Here is a 24682-nt window from a genome sequence, read left to right as displayed (position 1 = left end):
AAAATGGGCATAGGTGGAAAACGTCCTTGGGTTTCAGCTAGTAGAGAAATTGACCCCAAGGTTTAAATTGGATTCTACTTTTCTTGTTTTCAATAGATTTCAAATTGTGCTTCTTTTTTCTGATATGAGCATTCTTGCCTCTTTAACAGCATGCATCATAATAATTTGATATAACATAAAAAGAAAATATGCCTGTATGCATGCATGAGAAAGCATTTAAAATGTGTCGCTTTAATAGCTGTTCTCTGCTTGTGGACACAGAGTAATATGCTTATGCCGTGCCAGGAAAGCATTTCTGTCCATATCTTTGCATTGCAAAGCTGCTGCAGTGGGGCAGGGGTGGGGGTGTCGCTGGGATTGCTGCCATTGGGGGCTGCTTGCGGCAAAATGGTGTGGCAGAGCCAAATGTGCAGATTAAGTTGCCTTGCTGCTGAGCAGAAGCAGAGTCTGCAAATGCTAATTTAGCCCTTGATCAATCAAACTTGGGATTGTTGTTGTTGCTTTAATTACTGATTTGGAACAAATACCAGGGAATGGAGGTCCCACCGTAATCCCCCTCGCCCTTCATTGTCCCACCCACCTCACCTCCCTTCTTAAATTTGGTTTCGCATGTGCACGGAATGCAGTGTGATGCATACAACATATTAACTGAAGCGGGGGAAGCAACAACATTTGTAAACATTTACTGCTCTTTTTTTGTGTGTGTTGTGTTTTATCTATCTGTTCTCTCCAGGCTTCATGGACCCGGCCCGAGAAACAAGAGGTATAAGATTACCAGACAAATAGCCAATCTTCTCTAGCTTTGTGTATATATGTGTATAAATATGTATTTAAATGTTGTGGATTAACAAATTTCTTGTAGCAGTAAGCAACCCAACTAAATCTAGTATTAATAATGTAACTGCATTGGTGTTGATTATCTATATATCTACTATAATAAGTTCAAGCTATCTGCTGGTAGCTCTAGAAACCTCTTTCTGTCCTACTGCATCTTTGGATGAGCAAGCACAGTGTCTTTGGAATGGGACAAACATCACCAAGGACCTCCACCATGGGGCTTTGGTGGGATTAAAGTGGACCTGTGGTGTTCAATAACAATGAACAATATTCTCCGTTTTGGACCTAGAAGGCTGAAAGCTCTTTTAGGCACAAATTCCCAAAGCAAAGTTCTTAAAAGCATTGTTCATCCATGACATCCATGGGCTCATGGAGTAAGGTGAGGGTGAGTTGGTAATTCCCCTCATCTCAGGATTTGTGCTCACAGCCCACTTAGCCCAGCTCAAATTCACTTGTTTGCTCATTCTCCTTCAGTTAGGCACGTTCTGCTCTACTTTAAAATGTTTGCATCACATTCCATCTCAGAAGCAGTGCAGTTACCTATCTCAAAGTCTATGTGTTCTCCAGAAGATGATCCTATAGACTACAATTAGAGATGGGTAATTGGCTGACCTAGATGTCGAACTGGAGCTCCTATCTGTATTGTATGGATCACCAACTTCAGCCACAGTGCAACAGAGAGGGATTGATCTCGTGCATTCATCCCACATCCATCAAGTTTGGACTTCATGCTCAATTTTGTGATTGGGAAATTGGGAGCAGGAAGGGAAGGGGATAATTTAAATCGTAACCCTACTTTAGCAAAAAAATGATTTTGACCAACAGCTTCCATTAAACTGGGATTGTGTACCGAGCAAATGAAATGTGTGTTGCATAAACTGGATGGTGTAGACTTCTTGAAATGCGTCAGAACCGCGTACTAGTAAACATGACCCGGCTTATAGCAAAATCAGTCTAAGAAGTCTGGTGCAAGAAACTGTGGGTTCTGCTGTGGTTCTCATAATTTCTTTAGCTGCTGCTTAGAGTTCCAAACTCTTAAGAGCCAAAACACAACAACATGCTGGAGAGCCTAGCTGAATCATCCTCTCTTCCATTTCTTCGTTATGTATGCATCTATGGCAGGAGATGAGAAGGGTTATTCTTACTCTGATGGGAACTCTGTAGGATGAGCTTCTGTCATTTCTTGGTCATTTCTGTGATCTGCTTCTGAACCCAGGCAGAAGATAGATCTTCCTTTGCTGCTGGACCAATTTCTAGATGAACCACCTTCACGTGCCAGGTGCTGGGTCTGTTGGAAAGAATACTGAATTAGCCTGATAAGAACCTCTTTTAAGTAAGAATGCATTAGGATGATCACAGATCGTCAAGGGCTTGAGCTAGGTGTGATGCTGGAAATGCATGAGGGCATATTCAATGTCTTTCTGTTTTGCCAGAAGAAGTCTTAGGGGAGCCTGATATGAATTTGAGCTGAACAGAGAAGCTTTAACCATTTCCACAGTGCATGGTTAGCTATATACTGATGGTTAGCCATAGGAAGAAGAAATTTGCATGACAGCAAAGCCCCATAGCCCCATGCAGTGACTTCCTTTTGGAAAATAAGATGCATTCATGCCCAGTTTGGCCATAATCCTTAAACCTTACGAGAAACTGAGTCTAGACAGTTTTGCTTTTATAAAATGTGAAACATGTTGGTGGATTGCAGGGTTCCTAGTAAACAGAAAAAGATGGTAAGAACTCAAGTCAGCCCACCATCTTTCTACATCCATTTGTATATAATTTAATATCCTCCGTGCTGCATGTGCTGTTTTACTACTCAGAGGTGGTGCTCGTAAACTCCAGTTCTCTAAGAATGTATTCATTTGCTTATTCCACAAGGTGAATCCAGCTTGTTTTTCCTGCAGAGTATTTTGTGGGGGGAAATTGAGCTGGTAAAACTGCCATCGTGTATTTGTATGGGGGGTGCTATTGCTTAGCCCCATACTTCCCAGCATAATTCTAAGTGTTAGGATACAATATTTATTTGTTTGTCAAAAGAATTGAAGGTACATAAAAATCACTTTTTGGGGAGAAAAATGAAATACCTTGAAAATGCATTCCTTTCCCCAACCCAAGACCTGTTTTGTGTTTTGGGGGGTTTGGATCCAATCCAGAATTTGTTTTCAAGGGAAGAGAGGCAGTATGTCAGAAGCAAGGTAAAGGTAAAGGTACCCCTGCCCGTACGGGCCAGTCTTGACAGACTCTGGGGTTGTGCGCCCATCTCACTCAAGAGGCCAGGGGCCAGCGCTGTCCGGAGACACTTCCGGGTCACGTGGCCAGCGTGACATCGCTGCTCTGGCGAGCCAGAGCCGCACACGGAAACGCCGTTTACCTTCCCGCTGGTAAACGGTCCCTATTTATCTACTTGCACTTTGACGTGCTTTCGAACTGCTAGGTTGGCAGGCGCTGGGACCGAGCAGCGGGAGCGCACCCCGCCACAGGGATTCGAACCGCCGACCTTCGATCGGCAAGTCCTAGGCACTGAGGCTTTAACCCACAGCGCCACCTGCGTCCCATGTCAGAAGCAAAGAGGGTGGCAATTGGGAGTGGGTAAAACACTGAAGTGAGGGAGGAGGTGTCTGCAAAATGCAATAATTTCTTCTTCGCCATGTATGCATATGGAAAACTATTGTCAAATGAAGAATTCCAGTACAGTACACGTGCATTGGACAGAAATGTGCAGATTTTCTATATATAAGTGATAAATTGTCATGTGTGAATTAATCCTGTTAGATCTGCCCCTCCTGGACACTAATATGCTTTGTTAACCAAAGTGGTTCTTTGATGTGGCACCTTTAGCAATGTTGGCTGATTTTCATGGGATGTAGAGTTGTTCACTGCTGCAAGGGCATAGGAACATATATCCAAATAGGACTTCCTGGATCATCTTCCTTGTGCCTCTGTTGCCATGACAACTGATGATAAAACTGGGCATTCAGTTGAGTGTGTGTTCCCTTTGTAGCTGGCTGGAGCCTAATCAGGCCACAAGTGCCACTTTTGATGTGTATATTATGGAATGTTGATTCGGCTGCAGATGAAAGAACAGGGACCAGCTGACAGCCTCTTGATGCATTTTCACCCTGAATGGAGTATATTAATAATCTCACTGCCCCAATTTGGAAGAATCGCTTTTTCATTGATAGGCAGCTTTCTAGTAGACACCACCTTTGTTTTCCTTTTGTAGAAACATATTGCTATTCCTTTGTTAATCTACAGGAATTTTTCTCTTGGGAGTATTTGGTTAGGTGGGGATGCTTTTGGGGTGTGGGTTGTGTGCTTGTTTTATATCTTTTTGTGCATTAAGGGGAATGGGTGGGGAGGGATGGGGAAAACCCCTCTCTTTATCCAAGCTTCACCAGCCACAATGCAATAGCTGCCTTTCCCAAATGTGAAAAAGAAAAGAGCAACTGCATCAAAACAGTTTTGAGGACAAATATTATCAACTGCCATTATCTATGATATTTATATTTAGCCTCCACTTTCAGGGCGGTCTACCTCTGTGAACCGATTGCAAGGTCAAACCACAGTCTTCGCCTGTTTCTTTTATGTCCTCCCCAGGGACCTCTAGCAGGCTGATACCAGGAACAAGATTCTAGCCTAGAGAATTGGATCCAGGAAGGAGCTCCTTCAAAATGGCATCAGCCTCATTGGGAGAGGAATCTGACATGTCACCACTGGAATTTCAAGACCTGTCTGGAGCTGCAGTTAAGCCAGGCTCAGCTGCAGCAGCCAGGACAGTGTGAAAGTCTAGAAGCCAGATACTATGTTGCTGGCTGCATAGCACAGAGTCCAGTCCAATTGCTCTCCGAAATGACCTCATTCCCCTTCATTGCTAATATTTTTGTCACTGCTAAATCTGAACTAAAGCATCATGCCATTTGTAGGGTTGTCTGAAAGCCAAGTTTACAGCTATTTTTCTTTCTTCCATCCTGCCTGTGAACAGCCGTTGAAGAAATTAATTAGAAATTAAATTGGACCAGGATGTCAGCACAGTGGGTCTATTTTGCTCCTACCTTCACATGGCAGGAGTGCAACTTTGCACCCTGAAAACAAAGCAGGGTTGTTAAGCAGGTTTTTGTTGGCTCAGTTCAACTTCATAGGTCAGACAGCAAGGAAAGCATCATGACCTCCAAAGAGCAGAATGCAGGTGGCAGCCTCTTAGTGTCTCAGCCAGAAGTGAGGAGCATGTGGTCCTCAAGATATTTGAGGGCTACATCTCCCATCAGCCCAAGCCAGACTGACCAGTGGTCAATGATAATGTGAGTTGGAGTCCATCAACTTTTGGAGGGCCACTGCTTCCCCCATTCCATGTCTGAATGATGGACATAGGGTAAATGATGCCCAGCAAAGCCCAGCCTGATTTCCAAGCATTCCCTGCTCTCTGAATGCACCTTCATCTGCTCATATCTTCCATATCTTCTGAACTCTTCTCTCCTTTTCCTGCCAGACCCTGGATGGGCGCATTGTGGTGCGCAGCCATGCGCGGGTATCCTCTCTGACGCTGAAAGACATTCAGTACACGGATGCTGGGGAGTACATCTGCATAGCCAGCAACACCATAGGGCAAGATTCCCAAGCCATGCACCTGGAAGTCCAGTGTAAGTGGGCACATTTCACCATTACTCCCACTCTCTTTGTACAGGTTCTGCATTTTTCCACTGCCCTCTCTTCTCCCCAGGGGTCCAAACCCACAGAATGTTTATGTGTGGAGGGATGGAGGGAAGAATTTTAGGGAGGTAGTGGTGGGCATGGCTTTCTGGGTCTAGCAAGCATTATGACCCTTCATAATGATGGAAGAGGGGCACCGTGGTGGAGTGGGAAGTTACCGTAGCTGGGTGAGAGCGTCACATTCAGATACAGTATAGCTCTGAATAACACAACTAGTCACAAACAGTAAAGGGGAGCTGTTGCCTTCATTAACCCCTCTGAGCTTTAAGAAGCTTCTAGCTGGCTACCATTGGACACAGAATTCTAAGCCAGAAGGGCCTCTGCTCTTATGTTCTCAGTCTTTAGCAGCAAAGGACTTCTGGCTTCTTAGATCCCTTTAGAATTTCTAAACCCATATGATCACCCTCAACAGCCAGCCTCAGAAAGCAACACTTGCTGGACAAAGACTCATTTGTCTGCAGCAACCCATAGTCAGGGCTGCAAAGTTTATATTATCTGCCATGCCTGCAGCCCCTTTCCAAGGAGAAGTGGCTGCACCAAATCTGTCCCAAGGCATCACAAGGAGCAGACTATTGAAGCTAGAATTGTAAACTGGTTATCTTTCCAGGGTGTTGAGCAGAAGGGTAGCTATTAGCACTTGGGAAGGTATGAGAAGGAAATGTTGCAACACCTCTAGAGAGGGGCTCTTTACTCTCTCTTGCTAATGACTTTTCCAAATATTGCTTTCTCCTTTTTTCAGATGCCCCGAAGCTACAGGGCCCTGTTGCTGTTTACACTTGGGAAGGCAACCAGGTGAACATCACCTGTGAGGTGTTTGCATACCCAAGCGCTGTCATCTCCTGGTTCCGAGATGGGCAGCTGCTGCCAAGCTCCAACTATAGCAACATTAGGATCTACAACACTCCAACTGCCAGTTACCTAGAGGTGAGACATATAGTTCCTTGCTAAGGAGGAACCTGAGGCACACATATTCATGGGGATGTAGAATCTCCTCTTCATCACAGAGGGTGGGTGTTTGGTTTGACCACACCTGTTTCTCCTTAAGGGTGAAAGGAGTTAAGTATACAGCCAGTGGGTGGTGGCCTGTGGATGCAGCTCCTATCCCATCCAGCATGGCCAGTGTCAGGTTATTTCTAATGTACTTTTTAATCTACTATATTTTCCTAATTTCATTATACTTGTCCATGCAAAGTCTACGTCTATAAGCAATCCACTCATAAGTGGCAAGTGTAGTCAGGTCTTCAATCCTGGTCTTCAAGCCATACATTTATCTTTCCAATGCAGCAATATCAGTCTTTTGGCAACACATAGTAAGGGCACAATGAATTGATTTATGTTGCCCTGTTGTCAAATTCCATATAGTAGGCATGCAGTTCAAAATACTATTATCCTCTGAAAAAATAACTTTTCTGCCACATAGATTTATATAATTCACTACTTTCTCCCAAAACTTAGTAAGTTTAGGCCATTATAAAACCATGTGCTTTAAAGTAGTATTACCCTTATTACATCTCCAACAAAATGCTGTCTTAGTCCTTTTCTGTGAAAACATAGTGGAGTCCAATAAATTCTAAATATTATTTTCCATTGTATGTCATAATGTAAGGTCCATTGACACCTTTGTTATAGAGGTTATAACACTCTCCCATTGTTTCGGCAATACAGGATCCTCCAATTCTATATTCTCTTCATTTCTTAACATCTGCATATCAAACTGATTTATTGAGAAATATCTATAAAAAGTCATCACAATTTATTTTATTTTTTGCTTTAAAAGATTTAACCAATTGTTCTAGTACCAGAAAATTATCAGAAAATAAATCAGAAAATTAACACAATTGTTGGCTTCCAGTATTTAATGCTGGACAATAAGTAAGCATGATGATATAGCTCTGGATTTTGAATACCAAATCCCACCTCATTAATTTGTAATTAGTTTTATTAGAAATAAAAAACTCCAAATTCTTTATTCTTTCCAAGTAGGGAAGTTGCTCTAACCCTCTTGATCAATTTCCCCTTTGCAGGTGACACCAGACTCGGAAAATGATTTTGGAAACTACAACTGCACAGCAGTCAACCGGATTGGTCAGGAGTCCTCAGAGTTCATCCTTGTACAAGCAGGTGAGTCATCCAAGTGCCACTCAGAGGTACACATGAGGTCTAGAAACTTTCCTCTCCCCCATTTTTTCTGAATGAAACCGTGCTGCCTTATAAGCTTGCTCAGTGGTTTTCCTATTGCCACACACAAATTTCTTGGTAGAGCATCCAGAACTCTCAAAGATGCTATCCTGAACAGTTTGAAAGACCTTAGCCCCTAAGCTATGGCTACTACAGTGATTCCCATGTAGAGTTTCTTCTAGGACTGCACAAAACTTTTGGAGGTTCAGCCCAAACCTTGGGGTAAAAGGTGTCAGAGATGTGTAAGGCACAAAACAGTGTTCAGGGGGTGAAAGTTGCTACTATTTTCTTTTCCCAATAATGCTCTGTTCAAAGATGCATTTTGAGGGGGGGGAGGAATGGGGTCACCACCACACAAAATATATGTGCATATACAGCAAAGGTTTTTTATGTGTACAAGTTTGCCCTGAGCCTTCCCTATCTGGCCTCATTAGTCTGTTCCGCCTTCCTCCCTGTCTCAGATACACCATCTGCACCTTCCATTGAGAGAGTGGAACCCTACTCAAGCACAGCCCAAGTGGAATTTGATGAACCTGAGGCTACTGGCGGAGTTCCCATCCTCCGGTACAAGGCTGAGTGGCGAGCGCGGGGAGAGGAAGACTGGCACTCCAGGATGTACGATGCTAAGGAAGGTAGGGTGTTGAGTACTGCCAACCAGCAGAGACTGTGATGTCTTTGTAATATATGGATTATTTACACATATGTATAACCTGAGTTTAGATGGAGAGCATTCACATTCCAAGAGGGTCTCTTGCTTCTCCCATGGATGCAGCAGGCGTGGGTTTAAGAACAGAAAACAACAGCCATGTTGTCTTTCTTTGTTAAAGCCTGTTCCAGTCATCTCACATTGTGTTCTTCACCTTCCTTCTTCCTTATCACCGCTAACCTGGTGAAACTAGTCCCTTCCGGCCTACAGCATCCAAACTAAATTCCTAAACCCATTTTTTGTCTTTGCCTATTAACACACAGCTGGAGGGCACAGTCTTTGCCCTCCTGGTGGCTTTCTTGATTGGGTCATCACTGGTCTTTGTCCCTCTAACAACGCACATTCAGCTAGCAGTCACCAGGCTGGTCTGACTTGTTAACACAATCCAGGGGTTCAGTGTTTGTCACAGCTTAACTCGCAAACATGGATTAAGTCCAACTTTTATTGGACCCAGGAATTTAGGGTGTCTTGCACGCCACAAATTCATAGCAATACCTTTGCTGGATCCATATTTTAATTGACTTGTGCACAGATTGATTTCCCCATGCCCAAGAACTTTTAATGCTGCTCCACAACTGTGCCATAGGTTTCTTGCAAAAATATTATCTTAACTGATGCCCGGAAATTCTGAAGGGAGATTTGGCCCACTTGAAAAACTGATTTTGCAAGGGCTCCTGAATAAGTTTCTTTGACATTTCCACAAATTTGCAGGCAGAGGCAGCCTTCTTTTACCTCCTCCCTCTCTTTCCATGCCCTCTCCCTCAATCTGGTCAGCTTTTCATTAAGAGTTTTTCCACTGTTGAACTGCATGGTTCTGGTTATTGCCTGACTGCGACCCAGGATTTTCCCCTCATTTTCCAAATGACCCTGTTATGCAAAAAACCAAAAACCACTCATATTTGTGTTCTGATCATATACAGTGGTACCTCGCAAGACGAATGCCTCGTAAGACGAAAAACGCGCAAGACGAAAGGGTTTTTCGTTTTTTGAGTTGCTTCGCAAGACGATTTTCCCTATGGGCTTGCTTTGCATGATGAAACGTCTTGCGAGTTTGTTTCCTTTTTCTTACAACCGTTAATACCAGGGTGCATCCGCGCTCCGCAAGACGAAAAATCCGCAAGATGAAGAAACTCGCAGAACGGATTAATTTCGTCTTGCGAGGCACCACTGTAAAAGGTGTCTGCATAGAAGGGAGGGGGACAAAGAAGGACCAATGAGTCCGGAAGCACAGAGCGCACTTAGCAACCCCTCTTAACAACAGGGAAGGAGGAGGGAGCATTGAGTTCCAAAAGCCTAGTGTGTCCTGCTGCTCCAAGTCCTGATAAGCACAGTGGGCAGAGCAAGGCGGATAAACTCAGAAAAATCTGACTAAGTGCAACCCAAAAGTGGACAAATAAACATGGGGCTACGGGAAAGAGTTCCAGGGCAAAAATAGGAAGAGCACAGTGGACCCACTGAACATGAAAGTCAGGATTTTGCCATCAAGTGTGGATCAGCCCTTTATCTATTGACTAACCACGAAGAAACTGTTAGTTTTGGACTCTGTGGAAGCATGACATGGAGAAAGAGCAGGGCCACAAGAGGATCTATCTTTGATAGAGTAGAATTTCATCTCTGTGTGTTTTTGTATAGAGGAAGTTTAACATCAGGTAACAACTCTTGAGTTTTCCAACTTCTGAATTGTGACTTTATTAAGAAGCCCTATTTAGGGGTGAAAAATTAGCAACATGGGTGATCCGAGAGATCTTTGTTAGTCTAAAGCTTGCGTATTAATTGTATCATCAAAAAAGCAACAGATGCCCTGCTTTGTTGAGGTGAGGATGGCAGGTCCCCTCTCTGTCCGCCATTCCTCCCATGCTCTTCTCTCTCCAGGTCCTGCACATCCAAGGTTGTTGATTGTGAAATGAACCGTTTTCTGTTATAGATTAAAACGTTCCTCCGCTTGTTTCCTCTCTTTTCCGGAATAGCCAACATGGAGGGTGTCTTCACTGTGATGGGCTTGAAGCCAGAGACAAGGTATGCCATCCGACTGACTGCCATCAATGGCAAAGGGGCAGGCGAAATCAGTTCTCCCTCCGAGTTCAAGACACAGCCAGTTCGTAAGTAACTCCCTGCTTTTCTGTTCTTCCTTGCTTTTTGCAAATGTCCTTCATTTTCTCCCCCTACCTCTTTGCAGCCTCCCTTCCATGCATGGATGGCTCCTGTTCCTCTTGCAGGTCTCATTCTGATCTTTCCCAAAACATCTGTCCAGATTTCTCTGATTTCACCAGGTTGTAACATCGACCCACTTCTGTTATTTTCTGTCTTCCAATGGTCTTTTCTGTTTTTGTTCTTCCTCCCACCAAGCTGCGCTCCCAGCGACTGGTTATGGAAATAAGGGGTTTGATTGTTTAGGGGGATAGTGTGGCTTTTCTTTTTTTAACTAGCGCTCACTCCTTTATTGTAGCTTGGCACATGTCATAACAATCTTGTGGGTAAGGGACAGAGAAATGAACCAGCTTTTTTCTGGCACAGCTGGTAGAAGGGTGGAGAAAGGGTAGAAGGGTGATTTTTTTAAAATCTGAACTTCCTCTGTTATGAAGCATTGGTTGAGTTTTGAGCCAAACTGACAATCCTATTACTTTGCCTGGGCCAACAAGTTGTCGTCATCACCCACCCACCCATGCCTCAATCCATTTCAGTGGACAAACAAATGGCCCAATGAGAAGCCAGCGAACAGGGCTAGAAGGATAGCAATGGCCTGCTTCTGTTGTCCATTGGCAACTGCTACTGAGAGGCACACTGTTTCCAACCCTGGCGTCATGGCATAGTAACCATTAAAAGACTTATCAACTTTCTTGGATTTGTTTTAATTCCATTTTGAAGCCAACCAATAGAGCAGGCATCACTGCTGCTTGTGCTCTATGAACAACTATATCTTTTGGCCAGTCTTGACTCTTATTATATACTCCGCCTCATTGAATTGTGAGAGACAGAGAAATATTGTTGGAGCACACCTTAAAACTTCCATCTAACTGGCAGAAGAGTTAAACTCAAGAATCAGGTTGCCACAGAGCTGTGTACATGCTTTTGAGCATGCATGTTCCACTGTGGCTCCTATTTTACAGTTCCACATCATTTGTGCACCATATGCTTTGCGGGATGTGGGCAGGATTCAGAGTAAACAAGCGAGAGCTAACTGCAACTTAATGCTCTGGACTTTGCTGCTCCTCAGAGTGAGGATGGATCTGTATGTCTGTCATACTGAGTTTTCCCATTTTCCAGTTCCTTCCTTCTTTGGAGGGGCAAGTGGAGGAAGCTGAGATGTTTTCAGACTTGTAATAAAAATTAAACCAAGATTGAATGTAACATGATATGGGACAAAATGGGCTTTATATATATGTGGTTGCCCCAGATCTAAGCCCTTTTCTGCTCCCGGTTTCACTCAAGCCTCTACGTAGCCAGCTTGCTCATGTTTGGATGGGCTTCCTTATATCCCTTTCCCAATTTTCTCCAACCAATGTTCTTCGCGTGTGCCTGGAAATGATCAGCAACAAACCCACACCTCCTTTCCTATGCCTGTTCAGCTCGGTGCTCCTCCTGCTACGTCCAGGGCCCTACAGCAAAGACCAGAGGTCACAGCGACTCTCCCACTCCACCAGTTCCTCCCTCTCTACCTTGGAAGCTAGTTGTGCTCCTTGTCCCCACAAACTATCCAATGCACAGATAAATGAACACGATTCCCCTCTTGTGCTTCTGTAGCTGCCCAGTATTTACTCTTCTCTGATAATCTTAACCTGCCTACCTGGAAAATGTGACCTTAATGCAAGGAACGCTCGCTTGTTTTAAATTTCCAGTGCCTTGTTCTATCGCCTCCTTTATTTTCATCTCTGTTACATCTTTTCTTTTTTTGGGGTCTGTGTCTGTCTTTTCTTTTCATCTGTGTTCCAACCATGGGGAAACCGCAGGCACTCCACCGCCACGTAAGTGCTTCTGAATTCCTTCTCCTGGAGTGCTCTTACCCTAACATTGGATGTAGAACTAGCCCTTTTTAACTTAGCATTTCTCTCTTCTTTTCTTTTCTAGTTTTTTTTAACCTTACTTCTTGTGCTTAGAAACAAAGTAGCTGATAAAACTCTTGCATCTCCTAATAACACTGATGCTAGAGTAGCTGTTGTATTTTTCCAGTTAACACTGCCGTTTGTAGAAGTTGGTCAAGAGGTTGACGCCTCCTTCTTTCCCATCTCCAAAGCATGCAGTGTTGTTCGTATCTGCATGTGTGCCTATTTCACTTGCGATGTTGTTGTTTCACACACATACACACCTGGGGTAGGCAATGTTGAAGTTCCCAGGCTGTCTCCAGTGGTTTGCTTGCTTTGATACCAGGTGACAAACTCACTTGTAGGAGGTCGATATTCCCAAAGAAAAAGCTTTTAAAAAATCCTTAGCATACAGGTGAAACTCGGAAAATTAGAAGATCGTGGAAAAGTTCATTTATTTCAGTAATTCAACTTAAAAGGTGAAACTAATATATGGGATAGACTCATGACATGCAAAGTGAGATATGTCAAGCCTTTATTTGTTATAATTGTGATGATCATGGCATACAGCTGATGAAAACCCCAAATCTCAGAAAATTAGAATATTAAATGAAATCAGCAAAACAAGGACTACAAATAGAGTAATATTGGACTTCTGAGAAGTAGAAGCATGTATATGTACTCAGTACTTGGTTTGGGCCCCTTTTGCATCAATTACTGCCTCAATGTGGCATGGCATGGAATGCTATCAGTCTGTGGCACTGCTGACGTTCTATGGAAGACCAGGATGCTTCAATAGCAGCCTACAGCTCTTCTGCATTGCTCAGTCTCATGTCTCTCATCTTTCTCTTGGCAATCAAGCACAGTAATCCCATGGGCACTGAACCAGGTTTTGGTACCTTTGGCAGTGTGGGCAGGTGCCAAAGTCCTACTGGAAAATGAAGTCAGCATCCCCATAAAGCTTGTCTGCAGAAGGAAGCATGAAGTGCTCCAAAATCTCCTGGTAGATGGCTACGTTGACCCTGGACATAATGAAGCACAAATAAAGGCTTGACATATCTCGCTTTGCATGTCATGAGTCTATCTCATATATTAGTTTCACCCTTTAAGTTGAATTACTGAAATAAATGAACTTTTCCACGATATTCTAATTTTCCAAGTTTCACTTGTACACAGTACAGTTAGGGGGTGAGGGATCTTGCACTTTATCAGCCTCTGTTTTATAATTAAAGGGGCTTTAGAGTCCAGCAGGAGAATTTACAGCAGAAGTAGCTCATGGGTAAACAGGGAAGGTTAGCAGAGCCAGACTCTCCTTAATTGTTCCTTTCATGTTAGTTTAGATTTGTGGATAAATATTGGAAATGAAAATTGGAAAAGAACAAACGGCCCTCGCTTGGACTCTGATGAGTCTAAAATATCTAGAGGGCACCAAGTTGCGCCAAGCTGCCCTAAAATGAAATTGTACTGTTGCTGTCACTCCACTGTTAGGTTTAGTCCCAAAATAATTCACCCTCCGCCCCTTCAAAATCCGAAGAAACATGGGCACCCATACATTGGGGTCAGTTCACTTTCCCAAACGGACCAGCCAGATGCTTACAAATTGGGCAATGTCCTTTTTCCATTGTGTATTCAGTACATTGCCCTTATATATATGGAAGTTCCATTTAGCTTTCATGGATAATAGCCACATATTGTACCTCTGGTGGTGGCCAATCTTACGTGGCTGGTTTATGGACATCCAAATCATGTGGGGTTCAAGCTGTATCCCTCCCAAAGGGTGATCAGATAAATAACTGAGGGTTAAAGGGGGGAGTGTTAAAGCCACTTTGCTCTCAGGCTGGTGGTGAGCAATAAAGTTGCTGTCCAGTGCAGCCATGTCTGAAAATAATGGATCGATAGCAACTCCCTTGCAGCTGACTGAGCATTGCAAAGAAGTTACAGCCAATAATTGGAAGTCAGCATTAGCACAAGAGCTGGGACTGGAGGGCAGTATTTCATGGAGGCTCCAGGGCATTTGTGCAAGTTGTGATGTCAAGGGGTGCGGTTGTGAGAAAACGAGAGTGTTTTTGTAGCTGGCTCACAGAATCACAAGGCTGCAATTGCAACAATTTTGGCTTCAATATTAATCACACACACACACACACACACACACACACACACACTCTCTCTCTCCCCTACCTGGGCTTAAAAGGGGAAGGGGGGGGGAAGCTTGCTGTCAAAACAATTCCAGATGGAAACTGTGAAGCAGTCTGCTTCATTACAGAGCTGCTGATTGCAGTTGAGAAAGAGCATAAGGAATGGTGGAGAGATGATGGCATGGATATTTCTTTACTAAATTGTGATTGAGCTGATAACCTTTTGAATTTAATTGCAGGAATGTTGTTTCTTAAATGTTGCTGAGGATTTTATTAAGATAGAGTGAGAAAGAAAATATGTTCCGTCACTGCAAGGTCCCCAGATAGCAACACACTACATCAGTGTGAATGATGAACTGTTCTGCTCCATGACTGGTGAACCCTTTTGTCTGCTTGGGCCAAGCCATAGAAGTTGTTTCTCACAGGCCAGATTTGACAGGAGGAGGGGCTGCCCCACCTGCCAAAATCACTTGCGCTTTGCAAGTCTCCACACACTTTTAAGCCTCTGAGATTGGGGACTTAAAGGGAGAAGGAGGAGTTTGCTAAAGGCTTTGTGAGTTTCCTCCTTCCCTCTTTAAGTCCCCTATCTTGGAGGCTTAAATGGGGAATGGGGAGGATGCTCACAAAGTCTTTTACAAGTCTGTCTGTCCCTCTTAAGCCTTCAGGATTGGAGACTTAAAGGGGGAGGGGTACACTTGCAAAAGGCTTTAAGACAGACCTTTATTCCCATTTGAGCATCCAGAGGCTCAAACAGGGGTGCAGCAGCTATCTTAAATCCCTTGCGAAAGCCTTTTTGAAGTAGCCCACATGCAGAAGCGGCTTCAAAGGGTGCTTCTGCACAGGGCTTTAATCTCTGTTTAGCTGATGAATGACGATTAAATCATTCTGCCTGGGAACTGGATCACACAACCAATTAAACCCTGTCCTACTACGTATCAGCTGACGTAATCAGTAACTTCAGTTGATGGGCAGGTGGGTGGGGTTTGTAGGAAAAAGCCTTGTGGCCCAAATTAGATCCCTTGGTGGGCTAATATTGGCCTGTGATCCATGCCCACTTCTTCAAAAATTACCATATTTTTTGCTCTATAAGACTCACTTTTTCCCTCCTAAAAAGTAAGGGGAAATGTGTGTGCGTCTTATGGAGCGAATGCAGGCCGCACAGCTATCCGAGAAGCCAGAACAGCAAGAGGGATCGCTGCTTTTGCTGCACAGCAATCCCTCTTGTTCTGGCTTCTGAGATTCAGATTTTTTTTCCTTCTTGTTTTCCTCCTCCAAAAACTAGGTGCGTCTTATGGTCTGGTGCTTCTTATAGAACGACAAATACGGTGAATGGGGGATGGGACGTGTTAGGTTTAGGAGCACCTTGAGTTACACTCCTTTTGCATACATTAGCACTCCTTACATCCACCCTGTGAAGTAGACTGGCATTGCCATTGCATACTACTGGCAGCCAGTGAGCATTTGCCAATGACAACTTTGCTGAGTCAGATGAGCCTTGCATCAGGAGCCTTCCAACTCAGTCTCATAACCACTCTGCTCACCCATATCTCCCCTGTCGGCAAGTCCAGCTGTAACAAAAATCCACAGTTCTTGCTCTTCAGCTTGCCTGGTCCTTTTCTGTTTGTCAGAGGACAGAGCAACCTTGGGATGGGACAGACAAAGCTCTGCAATGGGAACATCTACACAATCAGGTAGTTCTGATATTATAGAGGTGACTGATTTCCGTGGAATGAGAGCCTCTTTTTTTTTAAAAAAAAACATTCCACAGCTCTCTTCAGCGCTATAACTGTTCTCAGTAAGTGAGGCATTAAAAAGTACTTTATGGGTTTCTTAACCTGCAGTAATGTTATGCAGTGATGGCCATAAATGAGCAGGTGTTGTGTTTGGAAGAGAGTATTGGGCAACGGCCAAAATGGACACCACCACAACACACACACACACACACACGTAAAAAAGAATATTGAGGGGGGAACCCTCAGGAACCCACCCACTCCGTACAAAACACAGAGACAACTGAGTATACTTTGTGGGCACAAAATACTGACCTGACTGTTAGAGTGGGGCAGCAGGGAGATGAAATGGAGTTACTGGAAGTCCAAACTGGAGCTTTCATCTCTACACCACAGTATTTTGTTGCAGACACACCCACCCTAAATTTCTGTAGACATGCAACAGTCTTTGCATGTTTGTTTTCTGAAGGCTTCATACTACAGCCAAATTTGGGTTGGCCTAAGGAGTTCCCTCCAACCTCTGGAATGGAGCTGATGTAACGCCTGCTTTTCCAAAGGGGCAGACGAGGAATTCCTACCTCTGAAGAGTGCAAAACTATTGGAGTATTCAATCAACATTTTCCCAATATTCTGTTTATTTATTACATTCCCCTCCCCCTTCCATGGAGTTCAGGACCTTGTTCGCTTCTCCCCCAACTTTCCTTTCTGTTTTACCCTCACAGCTATCCTCTGAAGCAACTCTAGACCTACTTCTGAACTATGAAATTAAAGTAATGTCTAGTTTGACCCTGAGATAGGTTCGTCTGAAGGAGAGGAACTGCCCCAAGATCACCCAGGGAACTTCCGGGATCTCCTCAGCCCAATGGCTCTCCTTATTTTATAAATCCTTGGCGTAAATGTTCTTCAGCCCTTGCCTTTTTGTCCTCAGGCTCTCTTTCCCCCCTTCCCCGCCTTTTTATTTTCCTTCATAATTTATCTTCACACCAGGCTTCACCTTTACATGTCCGATCTATCCTTCATGTTTCCATAGCAACCCAGCATCCTACTGAATCTGAAAACACAGAGCCAGCCCGTGAGTAGCAGAAAGGCTTTCCTCCCCTCTTTCCCTTCTCTCGCCCACACCCCTCAGACACGTTTACAAAACACTATGGTGTGCGATAGAGTGCACGGCCAGGAGCCATTAATATGCCCTGCCCTACTTTGTGATGGGCACACTCCAGCATGAATGGATGTGAGTAAGAAAAGACCTGGCACCCTCATCCCTGCACAGTCCCCTTCCCCCAGATTGTGTTGCAGAGTGGAGATACGCTGGTGTTTTGCCATCTATGTGTTTAACGTTGTCGGGAATTAACACGTATTTCATCTGAATATTTAGATGGGCTTCCCCTTTAACTCCCTCTTTCTTAACATCCTGTTGATCTTGCTCCCTCATTTTAGAGGTGAAAAACTATATTAGGCTTAATTAAAACAGAGCAGGGTAAATTTGAGAAGCCTTCAAAAAGGAAATAAAATGTCCAACAAGATCTGATGCTTCTCTGAGCCCCTGAAGCCTACAGCTGTGACCTTGTGTGTGATTATCCAAAATTTCTCTCTATTTGATGACATGGAACCCTCAATTAAAAACTGCCCCAGTCTACTGGCAGGTCCCAGTGGAAGAGCATCCAGTATTGACATTGGATATAGCCTGGCTATTATCTATTCTTTATTAACATAGGATAACTTCTTGACAGTTGCTTGGAAACAGCAAGTTCTTTTCTTGGATTTTGCCCTTCTCATATCCTATTAAGCCTCAAAACGCATCATGACCAATATATGAAAATGGCCACTGAAGGAGATTCAAATACAATTCCAGTTTCTTGCTGGAAGTTGCATTCCGTGGTTTGTAAATTAGCATTCCTCAGAGGGAGTTGCGGGAAAACAGGACGTGGCATGGAATGTGGTTCCTCTAAATTATTTAAACATCTACAGCAAATACATCCTTTGGACTCAAAGGGATGAAGTGGTTGCATTTGATAAAATGTACACCTGTTAAAAAACCTCTGCCTTGTGACATCTTTGAGGTGAGCATGACTAACTGCATAATAATTCTGAGCTTGATTTCGGTTCCAGTTAACACACAATTTGCCGCTGGGTGTCTTTGCAGACACAGTGGGTTTGCTTACAGTTTATCCACGTGTCCCAAAATTAGAATGTTTAACATCTGCACAGTTTGCTTTTTTCATGGCTTGAAGAGGGGGCGGGACATATTGATCTCACCAGAGTTTTACGTCATGGTTCCATATAACTGTGTGGAATACCTTGTCATCTCCCACAGAACAGATTTAGTAATAGCCTACTCTTCCAGGGAACTGTGCACAGGGAACTTTGTATTTTTCCCAGAATAGCTTAAATACTTGAGTCTTGTGAATATAGGTTTGTCCTTCCTAGTGGGAAGCAGGGAACGTTCCAGTTCTGCAGCTGTAAGGGGGTGGTCTTTACATATTGGGAAAGAAGAGGTGGGAGGGAAGCCGCTTCACCAATCTTTAAAATGCATTGATTTGGGGTTTGGATCAGGACCAGTGTGCCTATCCACAAATGAGCACCATTTTAAAGCTTTTCTGAACTAAAATTGACATACCTTTTTTAACTATTTCAGTATGTAGTCACAGGGATACAGAACCTGTTGCTCAGACATCACTGAACTCCAGGTTCCAACATTCTTGACCAGTGGCCATGCTGGCTGGACTGATGGGAGCTGAAGTCCAACAACTTCTGGAGGGCTATACTGTATGGCCCACAACCCTGGTTTAAGATTTGTTGATTTCCTTTTCCCTCAGGTTCTCATTTTTCTAGTCTTAAGTACAACTTTCCACATTGGTTGGTTATAAATCCCAATGAAAATTCATCAGCATTTTAGTGCATATTTCTACCAATATACATATTTTTGCAAGCAATTTCTTCTCATATGCATTTCTGCGCATTATTTTCACCAACATATGCATTTTTATGTGGACTTTCCCCTTGCATACAAATTTTGGGATTGGTAACTGCATCCCAAAAATCAGAGAAGGGCAAATTTTGCAGGATAGCTATGTTTCTGTTTGCATATAGTTTGGGGATGTGCGAATTGGGTACAGGTATCCATTAAAATGTACATGAAACTGAATTACTCCCCCATTACTGCTATGAAATCATTAGGCACGCATTGGACAAACATGTATTCACAAGACTTCATTTTCTTACTACCCTCATTTCAAAAGGGACTTAGGACAATGTTTGACATTAGTAATTTTTTTTTTAAGGTGCTAAAAAACTTACTTTTGGCCGTTCCTGTCCAAACAAAATGGTGTTGACAAAGACGGTCTTCTTCCAGGAATTATTTCTTTATTTGGAGTGGAGTGGAGAGGGGTAATAAGTCTTCAAACTCCAGGCTTGTCCACAGTTCTGCTTGACCCGCTAATGTTTACTGCTGAATCAGAACAAACGTAAATCAGTTTTTCTGCCCAATGACGTTTGTTCCAATTCAGTGATAAACAGCAGGTTTTCCTGGTGAAAGTGGTGGGACAAACAAAAAACTGCTTGGATTCATGCCTGGAATGCACAGGGCAAGCAGAATACCTCTCAGACCCAAGCTTTCTAGGGACAAGAGGAAGTGCGGAAGAGCCCTAAATCTTTGTTCAGTCAGTGATCTTATCTCTTCACTTTTACCACTGTGTGAGCCCAAAGGTATGAAAAGGGTATTTAGATCCACTATTAATTTTTTTTAAAAGTTAGTTTGGAATCTATTAGTAAGTGCTTGCATGCTTGTTGAACAATTTTTTTGGGAAAAGTCACCACCAACCGTGAAAGAATGGTTAACAAAAACGTGGAAGGGTAACAACAATGTATAGACTTCTGGAATTGATTAGAGTGAAAGAAGTCAGATAAATTGAACCTGCTTATTGAATTTCTGTAGTATAACTTTAACTTACTTATGGAGTAATACAATAGTTTTTCTACGTGGTTAAATATTAAACGTCATATATATTTATTATATGTAGGTATCTGCAATTTATGTCATTATTGTGAATATAAAGAAATACGAGATTTAACAAAGGTTTGGGCAGGAAAGCAAGAATGCAGATCCCCAAAAGGAAAGGGGGGGAGGCAGAAAAGGAAATTGATTCATTTATTTCTGGGGCATTGTAATGAATGAATGAAGTGCTTGTATTTACAGTATAAAGCCTTTGACTGGACTTAACCGTCATTGGGTCCTTTACATTTTTACCTTATAAAGTCACTGCAGAGCTTCTGTGCTTGAGTGGCTCAAGCATAAAGAATTTAAAAATAAAACAATAGTTTAGTAAACTTCTTTTGTTAAAGGGTGTTTCATCTCAATTGTCACCCCACATGAGATGCTGGTCGGTTGAAACTTGAGAACTATGTCAGCAAGCTCCCTACTGGCTCCCCAGATCGCCAGATCTGCCAGGGTTAACAATTTCAACATTCTTGACATTATCAAGCTCGGATTTTGGAACGGTCTTTCCATACTGGTATCATGTGTTTATGGTAGTTCATCCCTATCACCAGTCTAGCCACAGCATTCTGTGCCAGCTGAGCCTTCCTGTCTAGACCTAGGGGCAGCCCCAAATACAGAGCGTTGCGGTAATCCAGTCCTGACATTACCAGTGCATGGACTTCTATGGTCAGGTTGTCCTTATCTTGGAAAAGCTGCAGTTGGCATACCAGTTGAAACTGATAAAAAGCACTCAAGGCCATCCAGACCACCTGTGCCTCAAGTTGAAGAGGGTTCCAGGAGTCCTTCCAAATGACGTACCTGCTTATTCAAAGAAAGTTGTGGTGATCAGGGCAAGCAGTTTGTTCATATTCCAGATCAAGGAATGATCAACCCACAAAGCCTCTGTCTTCCTAGGATTCAGGTGAGATTTATTGGCCCACATCCAGACACTGGGTCACTGTAGGTAGCTTGCCCCAGAACTCCCAATGACCATTCAAGATGGCTTGTTATAGATGTTGAGTAGCACTAATAGCACCCTGCAGGATCTCATAACATACTTGCCATGAGCCTGAAGAGGACTCTCCTAACGATCCCTGGTTGTGATCCTGCAAGTAGGAATGGAATTGCTGTAGCACAGTGTCCCTGGTGCCCTTCCCACAGAGCCAGATACTATGGTCAATGATATTGAAAGTCACAGAGAAGTCTCTGTCCTGGTAAAGGTCATCCATCAGAGAGGCCTGAATCTGTATAGAAATTCCCATTTGACCTCCGTCTGTGATGTAATCAAAGCACATTGGATACTCACCATTCTGCCAAGTACCATTTTCAATACTAGCCCAAGATATTTTGGCACCTCAGATTTAAAACTCGGATGTCTAAAGCCTGAGGAGTTGAAGCCCCTTGAAATATAAGGAACCCATGAGCTGCCGGCTGAAGGGGCCACCCCCTTGCAGTAGAAACAGCCTTGACCAGTTCAAAAAGTATTGCTAGATGAAAGAGAGAGATAGAAAGGAAAGAGTGAGGGCCTTTTTCAAGGTAATCCTTGTGGACCTTCTACAGCTTGCTTGAACTTGTGTCATTTTTTCTTTTCTTTAGCGGTTCATTGCTCTGTCCCAGCTTCTGCCAACCAAGCAGTTTGAAAGCTTACCAGTGCAAGTAGATAAATAGGTACTTCTGTGGCGGGAAGGTAAACAGCGTTTCCATGCACTCTGGCACTCGTCACGGTCCTCCATGCGCCAGAAGCGGTTTAGTCATGCTGGCCACATGACCTGGAGAGCTGTCTGCAGACTAACACTGGCTCCCTCGGCCTGAAAGTGAGATGAGCGCCACAACACCAGAATTGTCTTTGACTGGACTTAACCATCCAGGGGTCCTTTACCTTTACCTTTTTACCTTTACTATTTCACAGAGAATGAAATGCAAAGAGGTGATGGATTATAGATAATACCAAATCTCTATGAAGCCACATGGCTTCTCATCTTGAGTAGCAATGTGTAATGTCCTGTTGAGTGAGAAGACATTAAACAGCTTCTCTGTTTTCTACATTTCCATTTCCACCAAACCTGTTCAAACACAGTGCTTGTGTTACAAAAGCTCAAGTTGGATTGGTGTTTGTTTTTAAACATCTGCCCTATGAACATCAACTTTTTGAATGCCTGCAGAATGTGGCAGCCCTTTAGATATTTGAAAATGTCTATCATATCTCCTCTCATTTTCCCCTTATCCAGGCTAAACATACTAATTCCCTCATCCATTCTTCATAATGCTTGGTTTCCAGATCCCTGATCATCTTGCTTGTCCTTCTTTTGCACATGTTCCAGCTTCTCAATATCCTTCTTAAATTGTGTCCGGAACTGGACACAGTACTCCAGGTGTGGTCTGATCAAGGCAGAATAGAGCAGTACTATTATTTCCTTTGACCTGCACACAATACTTCTGTTGATGCAGCTTAGAATAGCATTAACTTTTTTGCTGCTGCACCACATTGTTGACTCATGTTAAGTTTGTGGTCTACTAAGACCCCTAGATCCTTTTCACATGTACTACTGGTAAGCCAGGTGTCCCCCACCTTATATTTATGCAGCTGGTCACTACTGCCTAAGTGTCAAACCTTACATTTGTCCCAATTGAGATTCATTTTGTTAGTTTGGGCCCAGTTCTCCAACCAGTTAAGGTCATATTGAATCCCAATTCTGTCTTCTGTGGAATCAGTTACCCCTCCCAGTTTGGTGTCATCTACAATTTAAATGAGAATGCCTCAATTTCTTCATCCAAGTTGTTTATAAAGAAGTTGAACTATTACGGGCCCAGGACAGAACCCCATAGCTCCCCACACGTCACAAGGAACCATTAGTTGAGTACCTTGGAGAGCTTCTGCTAGTCAGTGTAGAGTGACAGTACTGACCTAGGTGGACCTATGATCTCACAGCTTTAATTCAGTGTATTACTTTCTGTTGCCTGCCCCAATTCTTCAGAAAGAGGCATGCTATACATCTGAATCAATAAGCATTAACATGATAGAGAGAGAGGCATGGGCGTAGCCAGGATTTTTGTTTGGGGGGCAGGACTTTTGTTAGGGGGATAAGAACCAACATGATAGGTCAGTTAGTTAAGTATTTCTATTTTTTTACTTGATGGGGGAGCTGCCCCCCCTTGGCTATGCCCATGGAGAGAGGGAATATAAGCCAAATTCATTACAGTGCCCAAGAACTCAGGCAGCTGTTTCACTACGCAGCTGGCTTGCAAATCAGCCAGGATGTTCAGCTTGCACAACAAATGCATTCCAGATCTTTTGGTTGCCATATGATCTGAACTGACCAGTGAGCTTGCTCATGTGGTGAAATGGTTATGTGACACACACGCCCTTCAGGATTTTGTTCAACCCCCTCAGACTCTTCCTGTGCTAATTTGGCTGTTTCAGCTGGTCCTCAGCCAGTTTGTGCTGCAGACATGGACCTCATCTGAGCGTGTGGTGTTTCTAAGCAACCTGTATTTATCTTCCTCTCCTTACCTGGCTGTATCCACGGCAGCGCTCCTCAGACAAAGACTAATTTAATTGTGTTTTCTTTCTCTCCTTACCAAGAGATGTGTAGGTGGGTTTGTTTGTTTGCTTGTTTTGCTTTTCTGTCCCTACAGGGAGGAGATTTCATCAATAGGAGACAGCAAGTTCCATTTGCAATAAATCCAAGAAGCTAACTTTTCTTTCCACAGTCTTCCTTCATGTGGGCAAGCTGTTTCTAAATAACACTGCTTTTCCCTCCTTTCTGTTTTGTGTTCCTCCTTAGTGGTGTTATGGATGCCAGTTTGATTTCTATGAGAAAGGTTTCTCTTGTCTCAATATATATATTTTGTGTCTCTTCTTGACTTAGTATTAATTAATATGCAACCCCCAGTGCTGCCTAACCAACCAGATCTCTTGCTGTAGTAACTCAGTGTTTTCTCCTGTTTGATAATAATCTTGTGTTTGCAGGTTGGTGGGTGTGTTTTTTTTGTTTTACTGTCTCCCCCAGTGTTTCAGTGGAGTGGCTAATTTAATTTTGTTTATAGACTTTAATTTAATCTATGAATGTTGTTGATTCTTTTTGCCCATTGTTTACATCAGTTTTTAAATTTTTTTTGTATTTTTCATGTGACCTCCTCCACTTTCCTTTCAACCAAATCATGTGCGTGCGTATCATGTGACTTTGTCATGTGGCTTGCATGGTGCTGCTGATGTCGTCCACGCTGGTGAACAGAAGGTAAAAATTAAAACAACAACAAAACACAGCTTTGTTCTGATTGGTTGACAAGTTCTGCACAGGACAATATATATACATATATATATATATTTATATATATCCAAAAATACACTTTCCGCTCAGGAACTTCTAAATTTCCATTACTCAGAAATTTTCTTC

At 43.2% G+C, this 24682-nt stretch overlaps 1 protein-coding gene across 11 annotated transcripts in view; it reads left to right on the top strand.

Annotated features, from left to right (window-relative positions):
- The window catches only part of NCAM1 (neural cell adhesion molecule 1), a 216291-nt gene that overhangs the window by 152580 nt on the left and 39029 nt on the right, over window positions 1-24682 (top strand). For 4 of the 11 annotated variants that reach the window (XR_014558241.1, XM_083713940.1, XM_083713937.1 and 1 more), the window contains exons 9-13: window positions 5321-5471; window positions 6281-6465; window positions 7566-7662; window positions 8181-8351; window positions 10393-10524. Coding sequence is in view for 10 of the 11 variants with exons in the window: in XM_083713940.1 (XP_083570066.1) it covers window positions 5321-5471; window positions 6281-6465; window positions 7566-7662; window positions 8181-8351; window positions 10393-10524 (736 nt within the window). In the remaining variant the exon portion in view is untranslated. Of the gene's footprint in view, window positions 1-733; window positions 764-5320; window positions 5472-6280; window positions 6466-7565; window positions 7663-8180; window positions 8352-10392; window positions 10525-12372; window positions 12388-17339; window positions 17382-24682 lie in introns of all 11 variants that reach the window. The other 7 variants (XM_083713932.1, XM_083713938.1, XM_083713941.1 and 4 more) reach the window with 3 other exon arrangements.

Source organism: Podarcis gaigeae (assembly GCF_964106915.1).
Source record: "Podarcis gaigeae genome assembly, chromosome: 15".
Lineage (NCBI taxonomy): Eukaryota > Metazoa > Chordata > Lepidosauria > Squamata > Lacertidae > Podarcis > Podarcis gaigeae.
This window is presented reverse-complemented; position numbering and strand designations above follow the sequence as displayed.